At 40.6% G+C, this 19,589-nt stretch overlaps 1 protein-coding gene and 1 long non-coding RNA gene across 5 annotated transcripts in view; both read left to right on the top strand.

Moving 5' to 3' along the window:
* Nucleotides 1-17,558, top strand: part of LOC132995751 (protein shisa-6) — a 71,578-nt gene extending 54,020 nt beyond the window's left edge. Inside the window, exons 6-10 of one of the 4 annotated variants that reach the window (XM_061065894.1) lie at nucleotides 2,593-2,655; nucleotides 5,004-5,024; nucleotides 8,027-8,185; nucleotides 13,716-16,415; nucleotides 16,456-17,558. In XM_061065894.1, coding sequence (XP_060921877.1) covers nucleotides 2,593-2,655; nucleotides 5,004-5,024; nucleotides 8,027-8,185; nucleotides 13,716-14,320 — 848 coding nt within the window. In that variant the 3' untranslated portion in view covers nucleotides 14,321-16,415; nucleotides 16,456-17,558. The remainder of the gene's footprint in view (nucleotides 1-2,592; nucleotides 2,656-5,003; nucleotides 5,025-8,026; nucleotides 8,186-13,715; nucleotides 16,416-16,455) is intronic. The other 3 variants (XM_061065897.1, XM_061065898.1, XM_061065895.1) reach the window with 3 other exon arrangements.
* LOC132995757 (uncharacterized) overlaps nucleotides 1-19,589 on the top strand; it is a 150,711-nt gene that overhangs the window by 78,736 nt on the left and 52,386 nt on the right. The gene's annotated exons all lie outside the window — the stretch shown is intronic.

A 19,589-nucleotide genomic window follows, 5' to 3' on the forward strand; every position in this document is an offset into this window, starting at 1 on the left:
TTTTTCATTTGAGAATTTAGATTTTAGATTTAAGGACCTTTGTCTTTGTGTGTGATGCTGTAATACTTATTTCAGTATTCACTCCTCACATTTTTTAGGCTTCTTGCTGCCGTTTGTTGGTTCCACTCGAGCTCAGGTGACATTGCTCTCCAGCAGCAAACACTTCAGCCGGAGAAATAACTGTATTTGTTGTGAATGTGTTCCCTCTGCAGCTATGTGCTGCCTGATTGCTCACCTTCCCCCTGGCTGATTCATGCCCGGCTACATCGTCAGAACTTTTCTGTCAAATTCACCTCAACTTGTTTTTTTTGTTTTTTTTTTGGGGGGGGGGGGTTACGATGAATGCACAGTTTAGAGACGGAGTTGCTGCACATTTTCTGAGTAAAGGGGATAAAATGGATTACACAACCGTAAGGTCTGAACTGCCAGTTACCTCAAAGAAAAGCCATCCTCTCAGGGAGATCAACTTTTGAACCCCAGTTGAACACTCATGGTACATTTTGATGTGTGGAAATTGTTGGCCTGCTGTTTTCTCTGCTGTAAAGAAAAAAAAATGAAATGACACAGATACTAAAAGGTTATTTGATTTCTGGATCATGGCTGAGCATTGTGTCGCTGTTATAATGAGTCCCTTGATAAAAACCTGTATGTGTCTGAAGCAGAGCGAGGCTGCGGGGCGGAAGGCTTGTTTTCTTATTATTTACACAGCTTCTTCAGTTAAAGCATTTAGCTGCAGCCTTTGCATTTCCTGAACTGAATATCAATTTCACATGAGATTACCAAGAAACAACATAAGATTAATCTGTACGCTGGCTCAGAACTCATCAGAAGTCAAATAACATTTGTCAGAAATGTCACATCCACCCGCTGGGAGAGCATCATCATTAAAATACAGACGCTGATCTTTAACAAAAGCAGAAGGCAACCCCCTTGCCGTCAGTTCAAAGAGCTCATATGGGTAGTTTCAAGCTATCAGAGCTGCTTTTTCGTTGACTTTAGCGCTCTCCGAGGATGATAGATGAACATATTTAAATGCAAATAAGGTACAACTATCACAGATCCGTGTTTTGTGTGCTCTGCCGTTCAGAAACACCCGGCCTAATTGAATAAAGGCAATATTTTCACTCTGAAAATTATTTGAAGTCCCGTCGCCGCTCAGTGATGGAGGTCTTGGATGACACCGCTTTGTTCTTTAACCACTCAAACAACACATAACGATATTAGTGCAACGCGGAATGACTCACTTACAGAGAAGATGGATCGCTGCGAGCTGCAGCTGCTTCCTCGTCCCCGTATCAAGACGCTGTAATCAATCATTCCATGCAGAGCGGTGGCTTCTCTTCTGGATTGTGTCAAATGGAAGAAACACTCACAGGTCTGTAACTGAGCTGTGACAGTTTACTGCTCACTTGAGACACTCTGAACAAATCAAAGCTCTCATATCTGGGGACGCAGAAAACACACAGAGTGCGCCGGTTGAAAGCAGACTGAGCCTGAGTGCTGCTTGTTGTGCTCAACTCACAAATGGACTCTTTCTAGAGAAAGGTCAGTCTACTTAATCCCAAAACACGTTTTTTACCCTACTATGACAGCGTCATGATAGTCCATAAAGTGTAGGGATTATCTTCAGAAGACAAGGTGAACTAAATATCTCTTTACAGCATCATCAAGAGATGAATTTCAAAGTGTTTGCTCGATGTATAAAACAAATATACTTGTTAGCAAGTTGGGAACATTTCAAAGGAGGCCTCGACTGCAGACCAAGAGGATTAAATGTAGATGCAGGTGGATACAATGAAGCCTTAGAAGCAGTTTTGTTGAAACCGTCTTTTCACAGCTATAAATTATTGTCAGTCCATTGTCCGGAAGCAATGGACACCTTGCAGCCAATCGAAAATTGAGTTTTTGGTCCAGATTGTGGTTTAAGCAAAGACTGTATAAAACATGGACGTAGTATCAGTTATGTCACCCATTGGTTTTTGAAGCAGAGTTTTGAAGCAGAATGATGGCGGTCGCCGTATTGGAAATTCTGTCTCAAACTAACTTCAGTCAAAGAGGTGGAGCGGAGGCGGGGCCTTGAGCCTCCTGGCAAACATCTACAGTCAGATCGACCACGCCCCTAATGATGCACATTTCTAAAATCTTAGTACAATCAAAATCAAAATAATTTAAAGTGTTAATGGGACTACTGGGGCTTCAAGTGGACACTCGAGGAACTGCAGTGTTTTGCACTTGCAACTTGGCTTTTTTTCAAACACTGGAGATTGAAACTTGTGGCAAAAGCTCAGGCATTGTTGACTTTGGTGTTTTGCGTCTATAATATGAAACAAATAGAAATTTTGCAGCTGTCTTGACTTCCCTGTTTGTTCTTATGCACTGACTGGCTTAGGGGAGCAGCCAGTAAGAGTTTACTGAAGGTAACTGATGTAGCATGCTTAATCTGCCAAAAGATAGAGATGGACAGGGATGCTAACCATCATTCAGATGCTGGTGGATGGCAGATTGACCGCCTGGTGTGTTAGGTCCTTTAAGACTAAATGCAGACTGACAACCCACCATGTTGAAACTGATTCTTTGTTCTTCTCACAACAGGAAACCATCACCATGACTACCAGCACAGCCACCTGGATCTGACTGCGCTCACACCTAAACTGGGTAAGAAAACATAATCATGTCTGACTGTATTGATGTTATATGTAATTCTTAAACTTAATTTGGAAACAATGGCAGAAAAGTAACCAACCAAATCTTGCCGTCTCCTTTCAGCGCAATAACAAAGTTTTATAGAAGTAACTTCGACTTCAGAAGAGATGATTGTCCTGACTGAACCAAAACTGATACGTGTTATTAACTGTCTGTCTCTAAATGAAAATAAGCAAAACAAATCTTGCAATAGACTATTTCCAATCCCAAGGCCTGAAGTATATCTTTCACCGGGAAATTAAAATCAGAGACTCTGATAAAGGAGTCCTCTAAGAAAATGGAAAAAGAAGTGTTGGATAATCGAAGCATCATCTGTGCAGTTTGCTCAAGTTATTGAAAGCCCAATTACTGTTACAGCATCCCATCTTTTCTCCTTGATGTGATTTTCTGTAAAAGGAGAGCAGCTTTATGTGTGGAATTATTAAACACTCCTGCATCCAAGCAGGCAATGAAATGAAACACCGTGTAATTAAAAAAGGGAACGTATCAAAAATCCCCTCTATGATATTCTCAAATCCCCCAGAGGCTGATGTTTTGTTTCAGTGTTTTCAGGTTAAAGCTGAAAGATTGTCATTGAGTTATTATGAAAACTCTTTTTTATCATTAATGGAGCGCTGCAATTCACATCGCGCCCGGGCTCGTCTGCCTCTTAAACAGGAAACGGCCTTTTTAGGAGGAAAATGGGTTTCAAAAGTACTTCAGCTCCAAATAAAACCCTTCAAACAGCACTTTTGAAGTCTATTTAGCTTCTGATGAGGATCATAACTGTTCTGCATAATTCCTGGTTTGGACTTTGTCCTCAAAAGTGGCAACATTTTTTGCAATATTGCCTCAGCAAGGGCTGAATACCAACGTATCCTTATTCAGTGCTTTGAATTATATAATGTGAAAAGTTTTGCACATTTTTGTCACATTTAGCTGAAGTGTTTTCATACAGACCACATGTGGTAGCATCTGTACGAGGCACCTTTCAGCATCTGTTTTGAATTGTACATTTTTCAGACTTTAGATGGAAATGAGTCCTTCTAGAAATCAAAAACTCAAGGAATGGATTCACTGTATCCCGGAAACCATCAGCTATCACTTGGCAATTAATTTAGGACTTCATAAACAGACATTTGCGTTTTAAGTGGAAATATAAATTCACTTGTAGATTTTTTCTCGCCACTACTACTTTATTCCTTTGTCCTAAGTTACAGGTCATTCTGCAAACAATGACCATTGGACAGAAAAGGAAGTCCTAGCCCTGAAATGTTTCGCTAAGCCGAATAACCTCTGGCTACAACTGGAGCCATTCTGATGGCGACAGGGGGCAAACTCTGAGATATGATGGGAAAATGATGGGTTTTCTTTTTTGTTTTGATTATAAAAACAACTTGGATAAGTTTGAGAAAGCCATCACGGTATGGCTTCAAATCAAAGACTGAATAATAGAAGTAAATATAGACTTTGTAATGTAGCTCATTGGTTTATAGAAGCTGAATTCAGCATTTTGGTTCATCTGCTATTTTTTTTTCCGTTTGAAGCCAAAGGTGATCCAATTCCAAAATCAGCTATTGAAAAAAGTGAAAGTTGCAATGTTTTCAGGCTTCATTTTCCCAATGACATCCCAAGAAAAAATGAATTTGCAAAAAGAGTTGCAACTGTTGTGAGTGTTCTAAGTAGCCTAACCAAAAGAAATATGTTGGATCCCAACAATTACAAACCTTGACAGTCATATTTTATTGGTAAACGTGAGCTTTTTTTTACCAAGTCTTCGTCTCTCAACCGATTGTGAGGAAGTGAGTCTTGTGATGTGATGTACATGACGACGTTGGGGGCAGGAGGGCGATAAGATGATTGGTGAAATTTGTCAAAATGTTTCATAAATTGAACAAAATCCCAAGAAGGCGCAGAATTCACTGGGATTGGTTTCATTGGCGTTAATTGTTGGGAACGTGACAATCCCAACTTTCCTGTTGGGACTGATTGCTACAACTGTACCCTGGTTGACAGATGGCTGTCAGAGGTAGCCTCGCCTAAGGCATAACCTACTTTTGGGAACATATTTGACAAAGGCAGAATAACTGTACAGCTTTTTACTGCCTCTCATATGATGGAAGGCCAGAGACGTTTCTCAGAGCATCTTTTAACGATGGGAAAGGGTCCAAATTTTCTCAATAAAACGTGTTTTCTGTGAATTACAGTGCATTACTTTTCATATGTTGACATACAAACAGTGGGTGAGAACAGCCTGGGGTTGAAACAAACTGTGCACATTGACTGTCATTGATCCTTTCTTTCTCACTTGGATTTGTTAGCCCACAGACAAATGAGATACGGTAAGTAATACACATACACATGGTGCCTATGTGTATCTTTTCCTCACCTTTTCTATCACAAATATCACCTAGAGATAAATAAGTTCAACCTGCACACTGGGAGTCATTTTTTTTGGTTTCTTTTTCAAGCACTTGTGTATTTTTTTTACCGTCACAAAACTTCCCACCACCACATCACAAACCATGACCTCCCGTCTGACCTCCAAATCCTTCCTTCATACTTTATTTTATCCTTTTTTATTCCACCTAACCGGCTCAATTTTCGCCACACGCAGCGACACACTCCTTTCTCCAACTCGGCGACTGTGTCCCCTCTACGCCATATGTTCCTCGGTGTTGTGTGTCCCTGTCCTCCTTGCTGCAGTAGTCGCCCCCGTCCTATTTTTAAAAATCCAGCACCAGAGTCCCTGACCCTATTCCAGCCTTCCCCACCCGCTGCGCCTCCTGACCCATGACTGGGCGTCCCAAATACTGAAGCCACAGGAGCTCCGTGCAGTGCGGGGAGCCTTAATGATGCCACGCTTATCACTGCTACCAGAAACAGTGTGAAAAGTGTTGAAGCATTTCACAGTGACACAGGTGTCCATGGAGCTGCTTACATGCAGTTTACAGACGCTGGGTAACAATATGTGTGTAATGAACTCATCCGCATCAAGTAAACAATATGCGACAGAAGAAGGTCACATGAATCCCTTTAGAAATCAGAGACTTTAGTATGCTATCTTGAAGGAAAACTCAAATATGACCCTTTTGAAAATGAGACTGGTCTTTCAGTTTAAAGTTTTTATGCCTGTCGTATTTTCTTTTGTATTTATCTGAATTTCCTTGAATCCTTAAATGCTGTTGTTGCTGGTGTAGACAACTGCTGCCTCTTAAAACAGGTTAAAACGGGATACAAATGTTCTTCTATGAATCCTGCACACTAGAGATCACTGCAGAAAAAGTATGTAAGTAGAAGAAGAACTGTTGTAATGCAGAGGCCAATGTCGATTTGAAGAAAAATATTGGACCTGGACATGGTTGTAGCAGAAATGTGTGAAAGTTTCATCATAACGAGCTCTAAGAACATGTCAAACTTGAATCATAAGTCGGACACAATAGAGAGCCAACACATGAGGTGTGCTGTAGTTCAAGCAAATTTAGACCGGCTTAGAAAATTGTAAGCAAATATCTGTGTATTAACCCAGGATTGGTATGATGGGATAGAAGTTTTGCTTTTGATTTGTTTTTCAGTTTGGAGCCTGCAGTGATATTAACCGACCCTCGTTGATAGCTCTGGCTTGCTTGCTGGATAACACAGATTTCTTATTGAAAGCAATGCTAATGAAATAACTGGCAAACATCAGATAGTTTCAGTTTTCCTGAATAAGAATGTTCTAAACTGCTCTGTATGTCAGCGAACAGGAGAAGGATTGGTCACTTGTTGTAAAGGTGTTCGACCCGCTTTTGCATAGTTTCCTGCACTTGCACGTCATTTTCAGAGGTAGAAATCACAAGTGACGCCAAAAATCAATCTCGTACTGCCCGGAATCCTTCACCGCAGCTCGTGGTATAGCTGGAATATACATTCTTTTAAAGCTTTAGTGCACTTGCTTGCTGTAGAAGAGATGTAACAGTCCATGTAGAGATCAACAGACATGGAGCAGATTGAAAACTATCCTGCTATCCTAGAGCGACTACAGATGTTTTTCAATCTCCATGAACAGATATCTGCATATGTACACTGATAAACACACTAAATTGTTGTCAATTGTTATTTAATACACTAAAGAATCCGGATAAGATCTGTCCTCCTCACCGCTCAGCCACACGCACACTTAGTGCCGATTGGTGTATCATCAATGCTTTATACCAAACATCATGAAAAATAGTGCTATTCTTGGAATTATACTGTTTAGTATAATTGCAAAGAATCATTTCATTGAAATATATTCACACAAATCAATCACAGGTCAAAACATAGCTTAATACGGCTGATTAAATGGAGACAGAATGGTAACAAATTTAGAGCCGTTTGGGATCTTAAAGAACCGGTGTTCTGTTGAGATGTGCTGTCTTGTCGAAAAATGCTACCTTAGCTCAAAACGATAGCAGAGGCTATCTATATGCCTTTTGAAATAATGCTACCAGAACAAATAACTTTATGTTCATTCAATACTCACGCCATACATAATTAGAGTATTGGGAACACGTTTTGGTACTCTAGTATTTAATCATTCAGGGAATGGGTACCTCGATGGACAATTAATGCTCCCAGTTTAGAATCACTTAAAACACCACTTAGCACTGTGCTTAGCACTTAGCATGTTTTGGAACTCTATAGTAAAGATTTTAGAGGAAGCCGTTAAAGCCCCGATCAAATAAAGCTCCCTGTACTGCACAGAGCCACAAGGTAGAATATCTCGATGGGTGGCAATGTTTGATAGAACACCGGCTCTTATTTCTGAGCCAAGCCAAATGATCGGGATCACTAAATAGAGCCAGAATTCCCGTCACTAGTGCATGGAGGACAACGTCTTTGCTCCAATAATGAGTTTTCCACACATCAGTTGGCTGGATTGGAAGACCAGAAATATTCATAGACCTACTGTACCAAGAAGCTGAATCATTGTTGACATATTTCAAACATTTACCAAGTGCTTCAACTGTTTGAAAGTGGCTCTCCCTGCCTGCAGCCATGGCTTCAATACCTCAAAATGTAATCATTCATGCTGGAGCTAATGAGTCCGACAAACTCAAAATTCAAATCGCCAAATTCGTATCGACCACGCCTTATTTTTCTTGTCATTTCCCTAATTCTAAAATCTCCACCATCCCCACCGACCTAAAGTGTTTCTCAGTTCACACTTCTCCCTCCATCACACTTCTCCCTCTCTCTCTCTACCTGCCTCCCTCTCCCCTCCCCAGTAGACTCCCAGTGTAAAAACCCATCTTTTTGACTGACTGTGCACTGACCCCACACGCACCGCTTCCTCCCCCTGTCCCCCCCCCCCCCCCCGTAGAGAGACCCCAGCGGATGAACAACATCCTGACCTCGGCCACGGAGCCCTACGACCTGTCCCTGTCCAGATCCTTCCAGAACCTCAGCCATCTGCCGCCCTCCTACGAGCTGGCCCTCAAGTCTGACTTAAGTAAATACTCGTCCTCGCTCGTCAGATTAAGTAGGTGCTCCTTCATTCGTCCTTCATCGCCTTCTTCTGCCTGATGCACGGAAAAAAAAAAAAAAAACTCAAGGAATGACGTCACCCTCGTGCCCTGTGCATCAATGGGTCGCCACATTCTCACCCCCGAATGTCCATTACAGAGACATGCATCATGATAAGTGTCTCCAGATGTTTGGTGGCTCATCATGCAGATTCAGTCATTTCACTTTTTCACCTTTTTCTGGGGGGGAAAATAAACTCCTTAAAAATGCATGATGATGCGCTCCATACTCATTCCCACCAACTCATCTATGGGCCAATCGACTGGCAGCTAATTGGCGTGTAATTTGGCTCCATCTGCAGCCCATGTCATGTTGCTAACGTCTCTTAATGACATATTAGATCTGGTCTTTTTTTTTATTTATTTTTTTATAGCTGAATAGCTTCTATAGGCCAAGAAAATGGCACTTTAATAACCCAGCAATTCTGCAGCTCATTATCTCCGCTGTGACATTTTCAGCTCGATGATGACGTGGATGCTGTCTCCTCGACCTCCTGACCAAGCGCATGCTGCGTTTTACCTTTAGCTTTATATAGGTTGCATGTTTTTCATTGGCTAGTATTTATATTGAACAAGTCAAACAAAGACGAGTAGTTAAATAACTAAAGTAACAAAAGTATGAGCAGGAAGCCAATACAACTTTCCTTTTACAGTGGAATTCATCACAATGTTACCTTCCCGTTTTTCTAAAATGGATAAGATTTGGAGTTTGTTATACACTTATTTTCATTGACCAATCAGATCAAAGCTTGAAGTTTGAGGATACATGAGGACTCCACAGGACAGAATCAGTGTGCCTGATGTTCTGTTTGCAGTATAATGGAGTGAAAATATGTTACAAAGAGTGTGATGTTAAAACAACTCTTTAATATGAATGTTGTTTTATTTATGAATAATATATGTCAAAAGCAGAATTCTCTTTGTATTGATCATCCTCTGTTTCATACTGATGTAGAGCTCTAGAGGATTTTTTAACAAATAGTGTTTAAACAGAAGCTTTTAATGTACCGGGGGGTAAGAGTATTTGATCAAATCCACAGTTTTTAGTCGACGACTTCCACTTCAGATCGTCCACTTGAGACCGATGCATTTTTCAAGCCTCCGTTTTGAACATGAACCGCTTTGAGATGAGCTTGAAAATATGAGTTCCAGCCACAAGATCGTTTTGTCTCAGCGTTGAATTCCCTTTAAGTCGTCGACCAAACATGATGGCACATTTTCCTTCTCCGAGCTGTAAGATATATTCAAATGCACTCAAGTACACATGCGGTGAACGTGCGCTGCTGTGTGCGCCATCATGTCGCCTGTTTGTCAATTAGAGATACCGTTGGTCATTTCATCCACGATAAACTATGCTGTTTTTTTCTGTTGCCAAGACCAAGCAACAACTGAAGTCACATACAAACCACATTCAAAAAATCATGTTTTTACAGCAAGAATTATCACGTTTACAGCCTGTTTAAAAAAAAACCGAAAGAGCTCTGAATAGCTTGTGTATCGATCGTCAGGTTGGTTTTTTGATAACTCGTCCATTTTGATTTAATGAAGGGCAAGAGCTATTCACAATAATTTGCCTGTTAGACATATAAAATAAAGACAGGTTAAATTTTCTGTAAAAACACAAAAAAACAAAAAAAAAACACTGCTCTAACATGTACGGGAAAAGATCATCTTTGAGAGACATCTCCGGTTTGTCCACAGGGGTCGCCAAAATCAACAAAATCCAAAAGTTCCTCAAAGTAGCTTTAACAACATTTTATTAACACTCACAGCCAATACTCATTCTTTTGATTTACTGGAAAGTGTTCTCTGCAGAAATACATTTAATTCTCGGTAGATATTGAATGCTCTTTGTGCACTAAACACATGTGAGTGCCCTGCTCTGTGTCCTTGACTGCTTAAAGAAGTCACACACTGAGAGAGCCATTTAAACATGGCTTGGTGGTCCTGTGCATCTGTGCAATCTCCTTCCTGCGCATTCTTCTTCTTTTCTTGCCTTTTTCTTCTCTCCCTTATCAACTCTGGGCTTTGCTCTTATCTTGCCGGAGACTTGTTCGCACACAGAAAACCACCGAGATGAATCACGCTGAACAACAAAGAGGCTTCATCTTCTTTTTCCAATCCGAGATGGAGGGCCCTGCAGAATTTGTCGAAAACCAGCTGGCAAAAGTCGTCCCTCGAAGAAAAGACATTAAGTATATAAGTAGTTCAAGCACGAGGAAAGTGTTTGGAAACGAGCCTTAAAGTAATACAATTAGTGCTCATTTTAATTGAACCATCTGCAGAGATGATGAGGACCAAATTAAATTAGCATGGCTTGTTTGTCAATTTAAATGGCCGTCTCTTCCATCCCGTCCGACCTTCAGTGGCGTCAACGAGGCAGAGATTGAGGACACTCCTATAGCGATAGAGCGATATAAAAAAAGAGGCTGGGGGCGACTGTGGCTCAGTTGGTAGAGTCGGTCGTTTCTCACACGGAAGGTCAGAGGTTTGAGCCCCTTTGACTAGTTCATTCTGATGGTCACTTGTGTGTCAATGTGAATGGGTAGCTGTGACCTGCGCTGTGAAAGGCTATACAAGCTCAAGTCTATTTAACATTTACCATTCACTTTTATGGCCTTAATAACCCTCAATGTAATCTAAACATGTTCAAGAACAATCTTACCGTCTTTAATCTTCCAGAAGAGGAAGAACATGGAGCACTATTGCTGCACTTCCACCTTCAATTTCACCGCTGCTGCTGCTGCTTCTCCTAACCGCTCCAAAGATCACTTTATAATTGATGTTCGGCCAGTTTCTCAGGTTTTAGTGCATTACATGATTACACTCTTCTGTGATCGATAGCCCGGCACATAAATATACTGCTTATATTGAATCTAATCAAGCAGAGTGGGGCGATGGGCTTTAATTAACCGCTGTTAGCAGCTTCCTGTGTTTGTAGCTCGGCTCAACGTTTGGGACCCCCTTTGGCCCCCCTGGCAATCATGTTAATTGTAAAGTGCTGCGTTTTATCAACGCCACAAGAGATGGTATCAAGCAATATGCATCGCTGCCTCTTAAATTGTTTCAGTCACTTCAAGTGTAAACAGTTTTAACAAGTGTACACTCGTAAAATGCAGGTTTTAAATCAAACGGCAGTGAGGGAAGAAGAGGGAGGTGAAGCTGGAGTTGCCCGTTCTCATAAAGCAGAGGACGCTTATTGAAAAGAACATAACAGTGAATTTACTGTAGAGGAAAAATAGATGTTCAGTAATACATTTTCACTTTCCTCTACTTCACTTTACTGTTATGTGACTTTAAAGTTTACACCAGTACAACATTACCAATGTGTACATTTTAATTTTTTAATTTTAATTACTTTAAAAGCCTTCCAGAATCACAATCAACTCATTACCTAAAACCTGGAGCTGGAGGCTGCATTACAGTTGTTCAGCGCACCTGTGCGGGTTGCATCATGCCGCCAGTCGCACAATACTGTCCACTTATTACCGTCCTCCCTTGTCTCTTGAGGTTATTGTAGTCAAACACGACCTCTGCCAGAAACCTTTCATGATGTAATCGTCAACATTTTAAATTCTAAATATCAAACATGTTTGAAATAAATCCCAATAAAATGTTTCTCTGAGGTTACAATGATGTAACTTAAACCAATTGATATTAATAATGGTGTCCCACAGGAGTCACACTCTGTACCTCCTGTTTTAGGTTGACCATAACATTCGTACACCACCCATGTGGACTTTCAGATTATATTTACTACATCACCTGCCTTTCAAGAAAAAACATTTCAGACATGACATTTACTTCCAAAAATAGTTACCCCATTTCCAAGTATTGTACTATTCATCATATTTTCATAACTACCCCCAGGAACTACCATCTTTTATATCAGAGCTGACGGAACTCTAAATGTCTTAAACATCTCTTTCCTGCCTTTTATTTGAGAACTAATGGTCTTTTTCATTTGCTATCATAGCAGGACATAATAGACTCTTGCCACATTAACATTTGAGTGTATAATCACCACAGATCTCTCACAGAGAATGGACCCTCAAGTTTGACCTATGAATGGAGCTGTGGGCCATGGCTTGTCGATTGTCTGTATACTTGTAGCCTCTGGTTGAGTTCAGTTGACATTTTCTGCCATAATGTCACATCTAAACCAACCCTTGAGGGAGAGATACTGGAGCACGTCAACACAGAACAAAGTTGGGCCTCTTTCATTAGGAATGCACAGGGCGATGGACATGAAACCCCTGATGGAGGGACAAAAAGGTGACCTTCTGTATCCAGGCATGACATCTCTCCCAGAGAGCGGAGCATCCAGACAAACAATTCCCATCACCCCTCTTCTTCACAACTCACTGAAGCGTGCAGCGGTCCTAAAACGGCCATTTGACCCTTTTGTTCTGCAATAATTAACTACTGCAGAGGTAACGACCCCCGCTGCCATCAGTTAATCAGAGAGCTTTTGCCGTAGCAATCCCCCCGTGAGCCAGTGTTGCCAAAAACAGGTAGATAAAAGTCTGCTGAGAGCTGATTGCTGCCTGTGGTTAATACAGCCGTGAATGAATTTACCATTAACAGCATGTGTGCACCCGACGGAGAGGCCGACCTGATTTCTGGCGGAGGAATTAAACGACTGGTTGTCCGCTCAGGCACGACCAGCCGATGAACTGTTTGGGGTATTGAAGCATGCTGATGAGTCCTATCCACACAGAGGGACTGTTTTTCCTGTTTGTTCATCGTGAAAAAGGACAAAACAATTTGAAACGGATTGAATAGAACGCTCCAGCTACTGTGTTGGTTACTATTGTCCTAAACTTTCTGGCTGCTCTCTCAACTATTGACTGTGTCCTATAGGGGACACCTTCAAGTAGAATATCACATCCCGAGATTGTTCAAGAGACGTTTTCAGGAACTTCTCAAGGATATCGGATCCCCTGGAGAAGGGGTGAAAGTACTGGATTTATTTGATCAGTCTTTAACCTGTTCTTGGAGGGGTTATTGGAGAGGATAGTATCAATCCAAAACCTAGAGATTTATCACTACTTATAGACCGAGTTCAAATAGTAGCACCATCACTTTCCATAAATTCATTGTGTCCCACGGGGCTTTCGCATGCTCATGCATGGATTGCAAGAAAAGTATTTATTTGAAAGTAAAATGTGTTAGTATGTTACTTTAGGTTCTTTGTGGTCTTGCTCTGCACTCCACAAAAAACAATAGTCCATTTCCTGTCGGTAATGTATTGAATGCACCAGTGTTGAGCGTTTTCTTGAATGTTATTCAAGAAAATGTGGAAATCACTAACCAGTGTGGGATGCATAAAATGAAGGAAATTGTTGGAAATAATAGGTACAACAATTTGTTACACTGTCAATCATTTTATGAAAGAAATTGTGTTCAAATTGTTACACAGAGTGTATTGTTCAAGTCTCACACTGTTTGTGTCTTTCTTACTACCTTTGTCTTCCTCCTAATCAGGTGATAAGGATGTTGATGATTACTACACAAGGAAGCATCATCATGCTGACTTTGGCGGCAGGGGACCGACCCACATGGTGAAGCTGAACACAGATCATCAACAGCACCAGCAGCGGCAGCGTCCCCGCCGAGTCCAGAGGGCCATGTCCCAGGACCACGTCTTGTCTCCCCCCAGGACACCACGCCGTGGAGACTATGGCTTATCGTCGTATGGCGTCATGGCAGCTGCAGCGTACAGCAGCAGCCGGCACCTCTCAGATGAGCAGCTGCTGTCAGCCGACCGCCTACATTCCCAGGATCCCTTGCTGTCGCCTGCGATGAGGCGCGACAAGTTCCGGGAGAAGGCGATGGCACGGGCCATGTCTCACGCCGACATGTTGATGCCCGTAACGCCCGTCATGGACCGCCACAAGATGACCAAGATGCACTCTCAGCCCAGTGCCTCGAACGACTCCTACAACACGCTGACGGTCAACCACCAGGTGACCACGTCGAAGAGGCAGGCGTTTGCCTCCCGACGAACTCACACAGTGGACCACCTACAGTACATTCCTGGCCACCACCACACATACCGCACTGCCAGTAAGAACGAAGTAACTGTTTAACCACAGAGAGGTTAGCCGAAGGATCCCTGAGACTCGACACGTCGTTCACAGAGTCTCCTAAGCAGCAGCGGCGTCTTCTTGTTCAAACGACCTCCTACATTAAACTCTTCCTGCTTTTTAGCACAAGCTTCCTGTGTTCATCCAGGTTTTGGGTAACTAGAATCAACCCCGGCAAAGACACATCTCTCTAAAAGCATCATAAGGGCTTAGCGTGTTGACACAAAGAGAGATCCTTCACGTCAGACATTTGACAGCGTGAAGAAAATATTTTTTAAAACTGGACATGGGACTAGAGGGGAATTGTATCAACTTTATAAATATATAAATATACTATATTTACTACTTGTATTTTCAGTCCTTGTTATAGCTTTAGAGATTCTCATTGACTGATGTAAGCACTTCAAGTAGTGCCTCTTGAAATTGTCCCATTTCTATGATGAAGTGGATTCGTGGGTTAAAAAGCACAATTTATGAATTCCCTTTTTTTGTTCAAATTATTTATCTCTTATTCTTTGGTAAATGGCCAGAACATATCAGCTTATTAGTGAATACAGAGGCTGTTTCTGTTGCATACAGTAGAAGATTGTAAATACGCTATATTAGCAGCATTTAAAGACTAAAAGCTGGCCTTGGCATTATGTTGTGCTTTTTTTTTATCTCCCACTTGGACTCTATCACGGATTCTCAAGTACTAATTTCAGTTTTTAGATAAGGCAAAAAACCCCACATTTATATCATTTCCACAGATGTCTGCAATATATGTGGATTTAATATCTATATGGGAAGTATTGTTTTCTTCTTTACCTGTGCTTGTAGCATAGATAGTGTATGAAACCACTGTTGGTTGGTAGTTTCAGACGCCAATCCACATGTGAAAATGGAGCCTGATGGTTGTTAATTAGATTATTTTCCATTCACACATTTCCTTGCTTTGTCATCCACATGTATGACCCCCGACCCACCTTCCTCGGGTAGTGATTGGCCAGCTGCTTCCATCTCTTCATACCAGGTACTCTGTGTAGGAGCTGAGGAGCGTATAGGTTGAGTGGTATTTTTGTGCTGGTGTGTTGACAGAAACAATCAGTGCTTAAGAGGACGTCGTACTCGCTAGTCAATCAAGCATTAATTAAAACTGTGAAATGTTGGTCCAGATGTTTTCATTAAAGCAATGCCTTATTGTATGGAATCCCATATGCTCTTCTGAACAATCACGCTTTTGTCATGTGTCGTCGTCTTAGCTTTTTGTGCAATGTTATCGAGTTTAATTTACCAGCAGAACCAGCAGTAAAGACTTGTTCAGTGATAGATGATGCAATTAATATACCTCTGAAACACTAAATTTAATTGAGGGAGTTTTAATCTCTTTAAGTAAAACAATCAGTGCTTGTTAAGGTTTTTCTATTGGAAATGTGTTACAACAATCACATTACCTTAACTTTATTTAAGGTTTGTTGGCCCTTAAGTATGTGTACTGGTCTTTAAATTCCAACTGTTTATCAAGATAAACCCATCAGAGTTGGTCCTCATGGGAATATTTGATTCAAAAATGATGAAGAAAAAAAACACAACCATGTTGGACTAGGTCTTGGAGTTAAACAAAGTGAGGTCTCAAGTCCGTACAAGTTAGTCCTAAATCAAAATCTGATGTCAAGACATTCAGCACCAAGCCGAGTCCCACTGACAAGACAATTAAGTCCCAAATCAAGACAATTAATTTCCAAGGTAAGACAATTCAATGCAAAATTTCAACCAAAACAAGACAATTTAATCCCAAGTAAAGTCAAAACCATGCACTTCCAAGTGAAGTCCTAATGTCAAGACAAGTTTTCCTCTAGTAGAGTAAATTTATTCCCAGGTGAAAACAATTTACACATTGAATTTCTGTACATTGTCAAAATGTCATTGTAAAGAAACAAGTTAGTTATTTAAAAACCTTTAGATTTAGATTTTCTTGAAAGGTCCATATTTCAATAATGTCCAAAATAGTCAACCTGTAAAGATCTCTACTTGGTCAAGAACATTTACATCTGAGTCCCAAAGTCAAGAAAATGTATTCCTAAGTCAAGAATATTGAGTCCAGAAACGTCAGTCCTATGTCAGGACACTTCGTTTCCAAGTAAAGAACTCTTTCAAAGTCTACTATTTAGTGCCAGGTTAAGACAATTTGGGCCCAAGACTAGTACCAAAGTCATACTATTTAGTGCCAAGTCAAGACGATTCAGTCCTGAGTAAAGATGTTTAAGTCAAGACAATTAAGTCCAATGCCAAGTCAGTAAAGAGCCAAGTCATTTTTTAAGATCTTTAGTTTTTAGATTGTTCACATGTCTAATGGACCACTACAGACCTCTATTTGAAACAAAATCAAACGACCTTGACAATATGTTTGTTTACTATCAAACAGTCTGGTGGTCATAAACAGTATTCAGTATGAAGTCTCCTGTAATTCTTTAAACTTCTACTTCCGTAACAAAGCAATTTTTCAATATTAAATGTATGATTATGTTACATCTTTACAACTTCATTAAGTTGACTATCTGTTTTCTTTTTTTATGACACCCCGTAAATTAATGACCTTGTAGGAAGGTGAAAAATCTACCAAATGAGTTCATCCAAATTGTTTATTTTACATGCTTTAAATGTGCTACTTTCCTTTTCATGCTGGGTCTGCATTAAATGATGTCAATTAGAGATTGTCTTTCTCCTATAATCATGGTCTTTGTATATATAATATGATTTTTCTTCTTTTCTCTGAGAGTGCTTGCAGGTAATGAAGTACATTTTATAGCTATGGGTGAGAAGGATGTTAATTGTTCAGTAGGCTGCTTCAGACAGATATCTGTACCCTTTCACCTAGTTCGACTAATCTTCACCAACGTCTCCTCCTTCTTTTCACTTAATTAATAATGATGTCATCCCAAGAACCTTTTTATCTATGTGCAATATTTTCTATTCATGCACCATAACTCTATAGCCACTTACTCGTTTAAAATGTTGTGAGGTTAATTGGCTGCCATAAAGGGTATGTTGTCCTTTTCAGTTAGAATTGTGGTATTCATACTTTAGAAGGAGTTTGTTTTAAATGCAGCTTAATGTGGTATGAATGAAACTGGTGTCTGGGTAACTTGCACAAAATACTGGAGACTAATTTAAAAGCTTCAAAACAACAAAATATGACTGTTCTTGTTCATTTTCTGTTTGTTTATATCATATTAAAGCACATCATGTGTGTTATAAATCACCTCATGGATGCTCTTTTTGTATTTATGAAACAAGTGGTCTCAAAAAAGCTGTTTGTCACATGGATACCCTTAGTTAAAGTGTTGGTAAGCAAAATGCTAATGACAAGGGAATTTATGCTAAGCTAACAGCTGTTGGAAGAGCCCCACAACACACATATATGTCCAGATAAAACAGAATATAGGTTCAACTGATAACTGCTGGGGATGGTGCCAGTATCCTAGTAACATGAATGGCTTTGATTCATGTTAATGGTCTCATGTCATCATTCTTTACTAGACATCATATCATGTTATGATGCCTCGCAAGCTAAAGTTCCGTAGGTCAATGTCCACCGACGCCATCAACCAACCCCCTCTTTATTTTTATGACACAAGTCTTAATACCCGCTATAGCCATCATGTCTTCGGCCATCTGAAACCTTCTTGAAATTCATAGCAGTGTGAGCTGGCAATGCATTTCTTTCAATACCAAAACACAACCCATTGGTTACAATACCGTGCACACAAATGGCAGTGGTTTTCACTTCCTTTCAATACATGTCCATTTGCATTTAGATGGAAAAAGGAACAAGGTTATTTGGACAAAATGGGAGAGCAATGGAAAAATGTTTGGCCATTTAACAATTTAATTCTGCTGCTTGAATAGCCAGGATCATCAGAAACCACCATGGTTCAAAGACATATGTTGTAACATGCACTTTTTGTCCAAGTGATCCAACCATCAGAGGGTTTGTCTCTGCCTCCAGGACAAAAAACTTGGACTATTCAAACCAAATACCACTGCCAACAATGGAAAAATACCCACATCCCATAAATCTTCCTGTTCAGTCATTGTGTATCGTTGATGCCCTGCTCTGAGTCCGTCTCTGATGGAATGACCTTTACCGTTTTGTAAAGGAAAAAAACAAAACATGCAGACTTCTGGGAAAAAAGCCTGAGCGTTCCTCCTTTATTCCACTTTTTATTCCATTATTCTTGAAATCTGTTGGTCGAGTTGACTGGCAGAGTGAAGTATTACTCTTTAAAGATTTCAAAAGGCGGCTGCTGACCTTATATATCACCGCGGACCTGATCCGATCAGAAGCCACTGCACCATGAGGGACAAGTTTTGCTCTGATTGATTGATGTGCCAAACAAAGAACAGCGGGACAAAAAGGCAGCCAGGCGGTAAGAAGCTGTACACAAAACGACACCAAAAAAAACCCCACAAACAACAGTCTAAGCAGCAGTGGTTGAGTAGGGTGAGGGTCTGGGTTAGGACATTGGTTCACAACCTGGGGTCAAAGTCCAATAGATTTGCACAGATTAGCTAAAATAATGAAAGCACACTTGCTGGATAGTTTAAGGTCTTAGGTCTGGTAAGAACAAGTGATGTGGGCCTATTGTGTCAGGACTTAATCAATAAAAACACTTAAACCTTGTGTTAGATTTGACAGCAACATGGGGGGTTGGGGGGTTAACCTCTTAGGTAGGGGGGCTCCAAGAAAAAGGGTTGGGAACCAATGGGTTAGGGTTAGGATCGACTGAACCTAACAGCTGAGCCGATCAATACTTTCATATTGAAAAAGAATCAATGACTGTGTGTAAGTAAATGTTACCAATGTCTATTTTAGTAATGAACCTGCAGATATTTGTAACCTGACTTTTCCAGTCCCAAATGCTCCACTATGTTAAGCAGCAAGTTGCAAAGAAAAGAGAAGTTGAAAGATGCCAAAAATCTAACCCAAATTATAAGTCAGACATTTTCCTCAGTAGTTGGTAGTAGTTGCCCTTCGCCTGGGAATTTGTTCAGCCATTGATTGACCAAGATGATGATTGAAAATATATATTTGACCTGTTTCTGGCCTATATGTCATATACACATCCAGGTCCATTCAGATAAGCACCAATCATGGTTATTCTTCATTAAATTTGGGTATCAAACATAGCCATTAACAGAACTGGGAGCCGGGTAAACAGAATGTTACCGATTGAAAACGCAGACCCGAACCTGCACAAATCGCACGTCCATGAGTCTGGAGGGGAAATGC

Source organism: Labrus mixtus, chromosome 20 (assembly GCF_963584025.1).
Source record: "Labrus mixtus chromosome 20, fLabMix1.1, whole genome shotgun sequence".
NCBI lineage: Eukaryota > Metazoa > Chordata > Actinopteri > Labriformes > Labridae > Labrus > Labrus mixtus.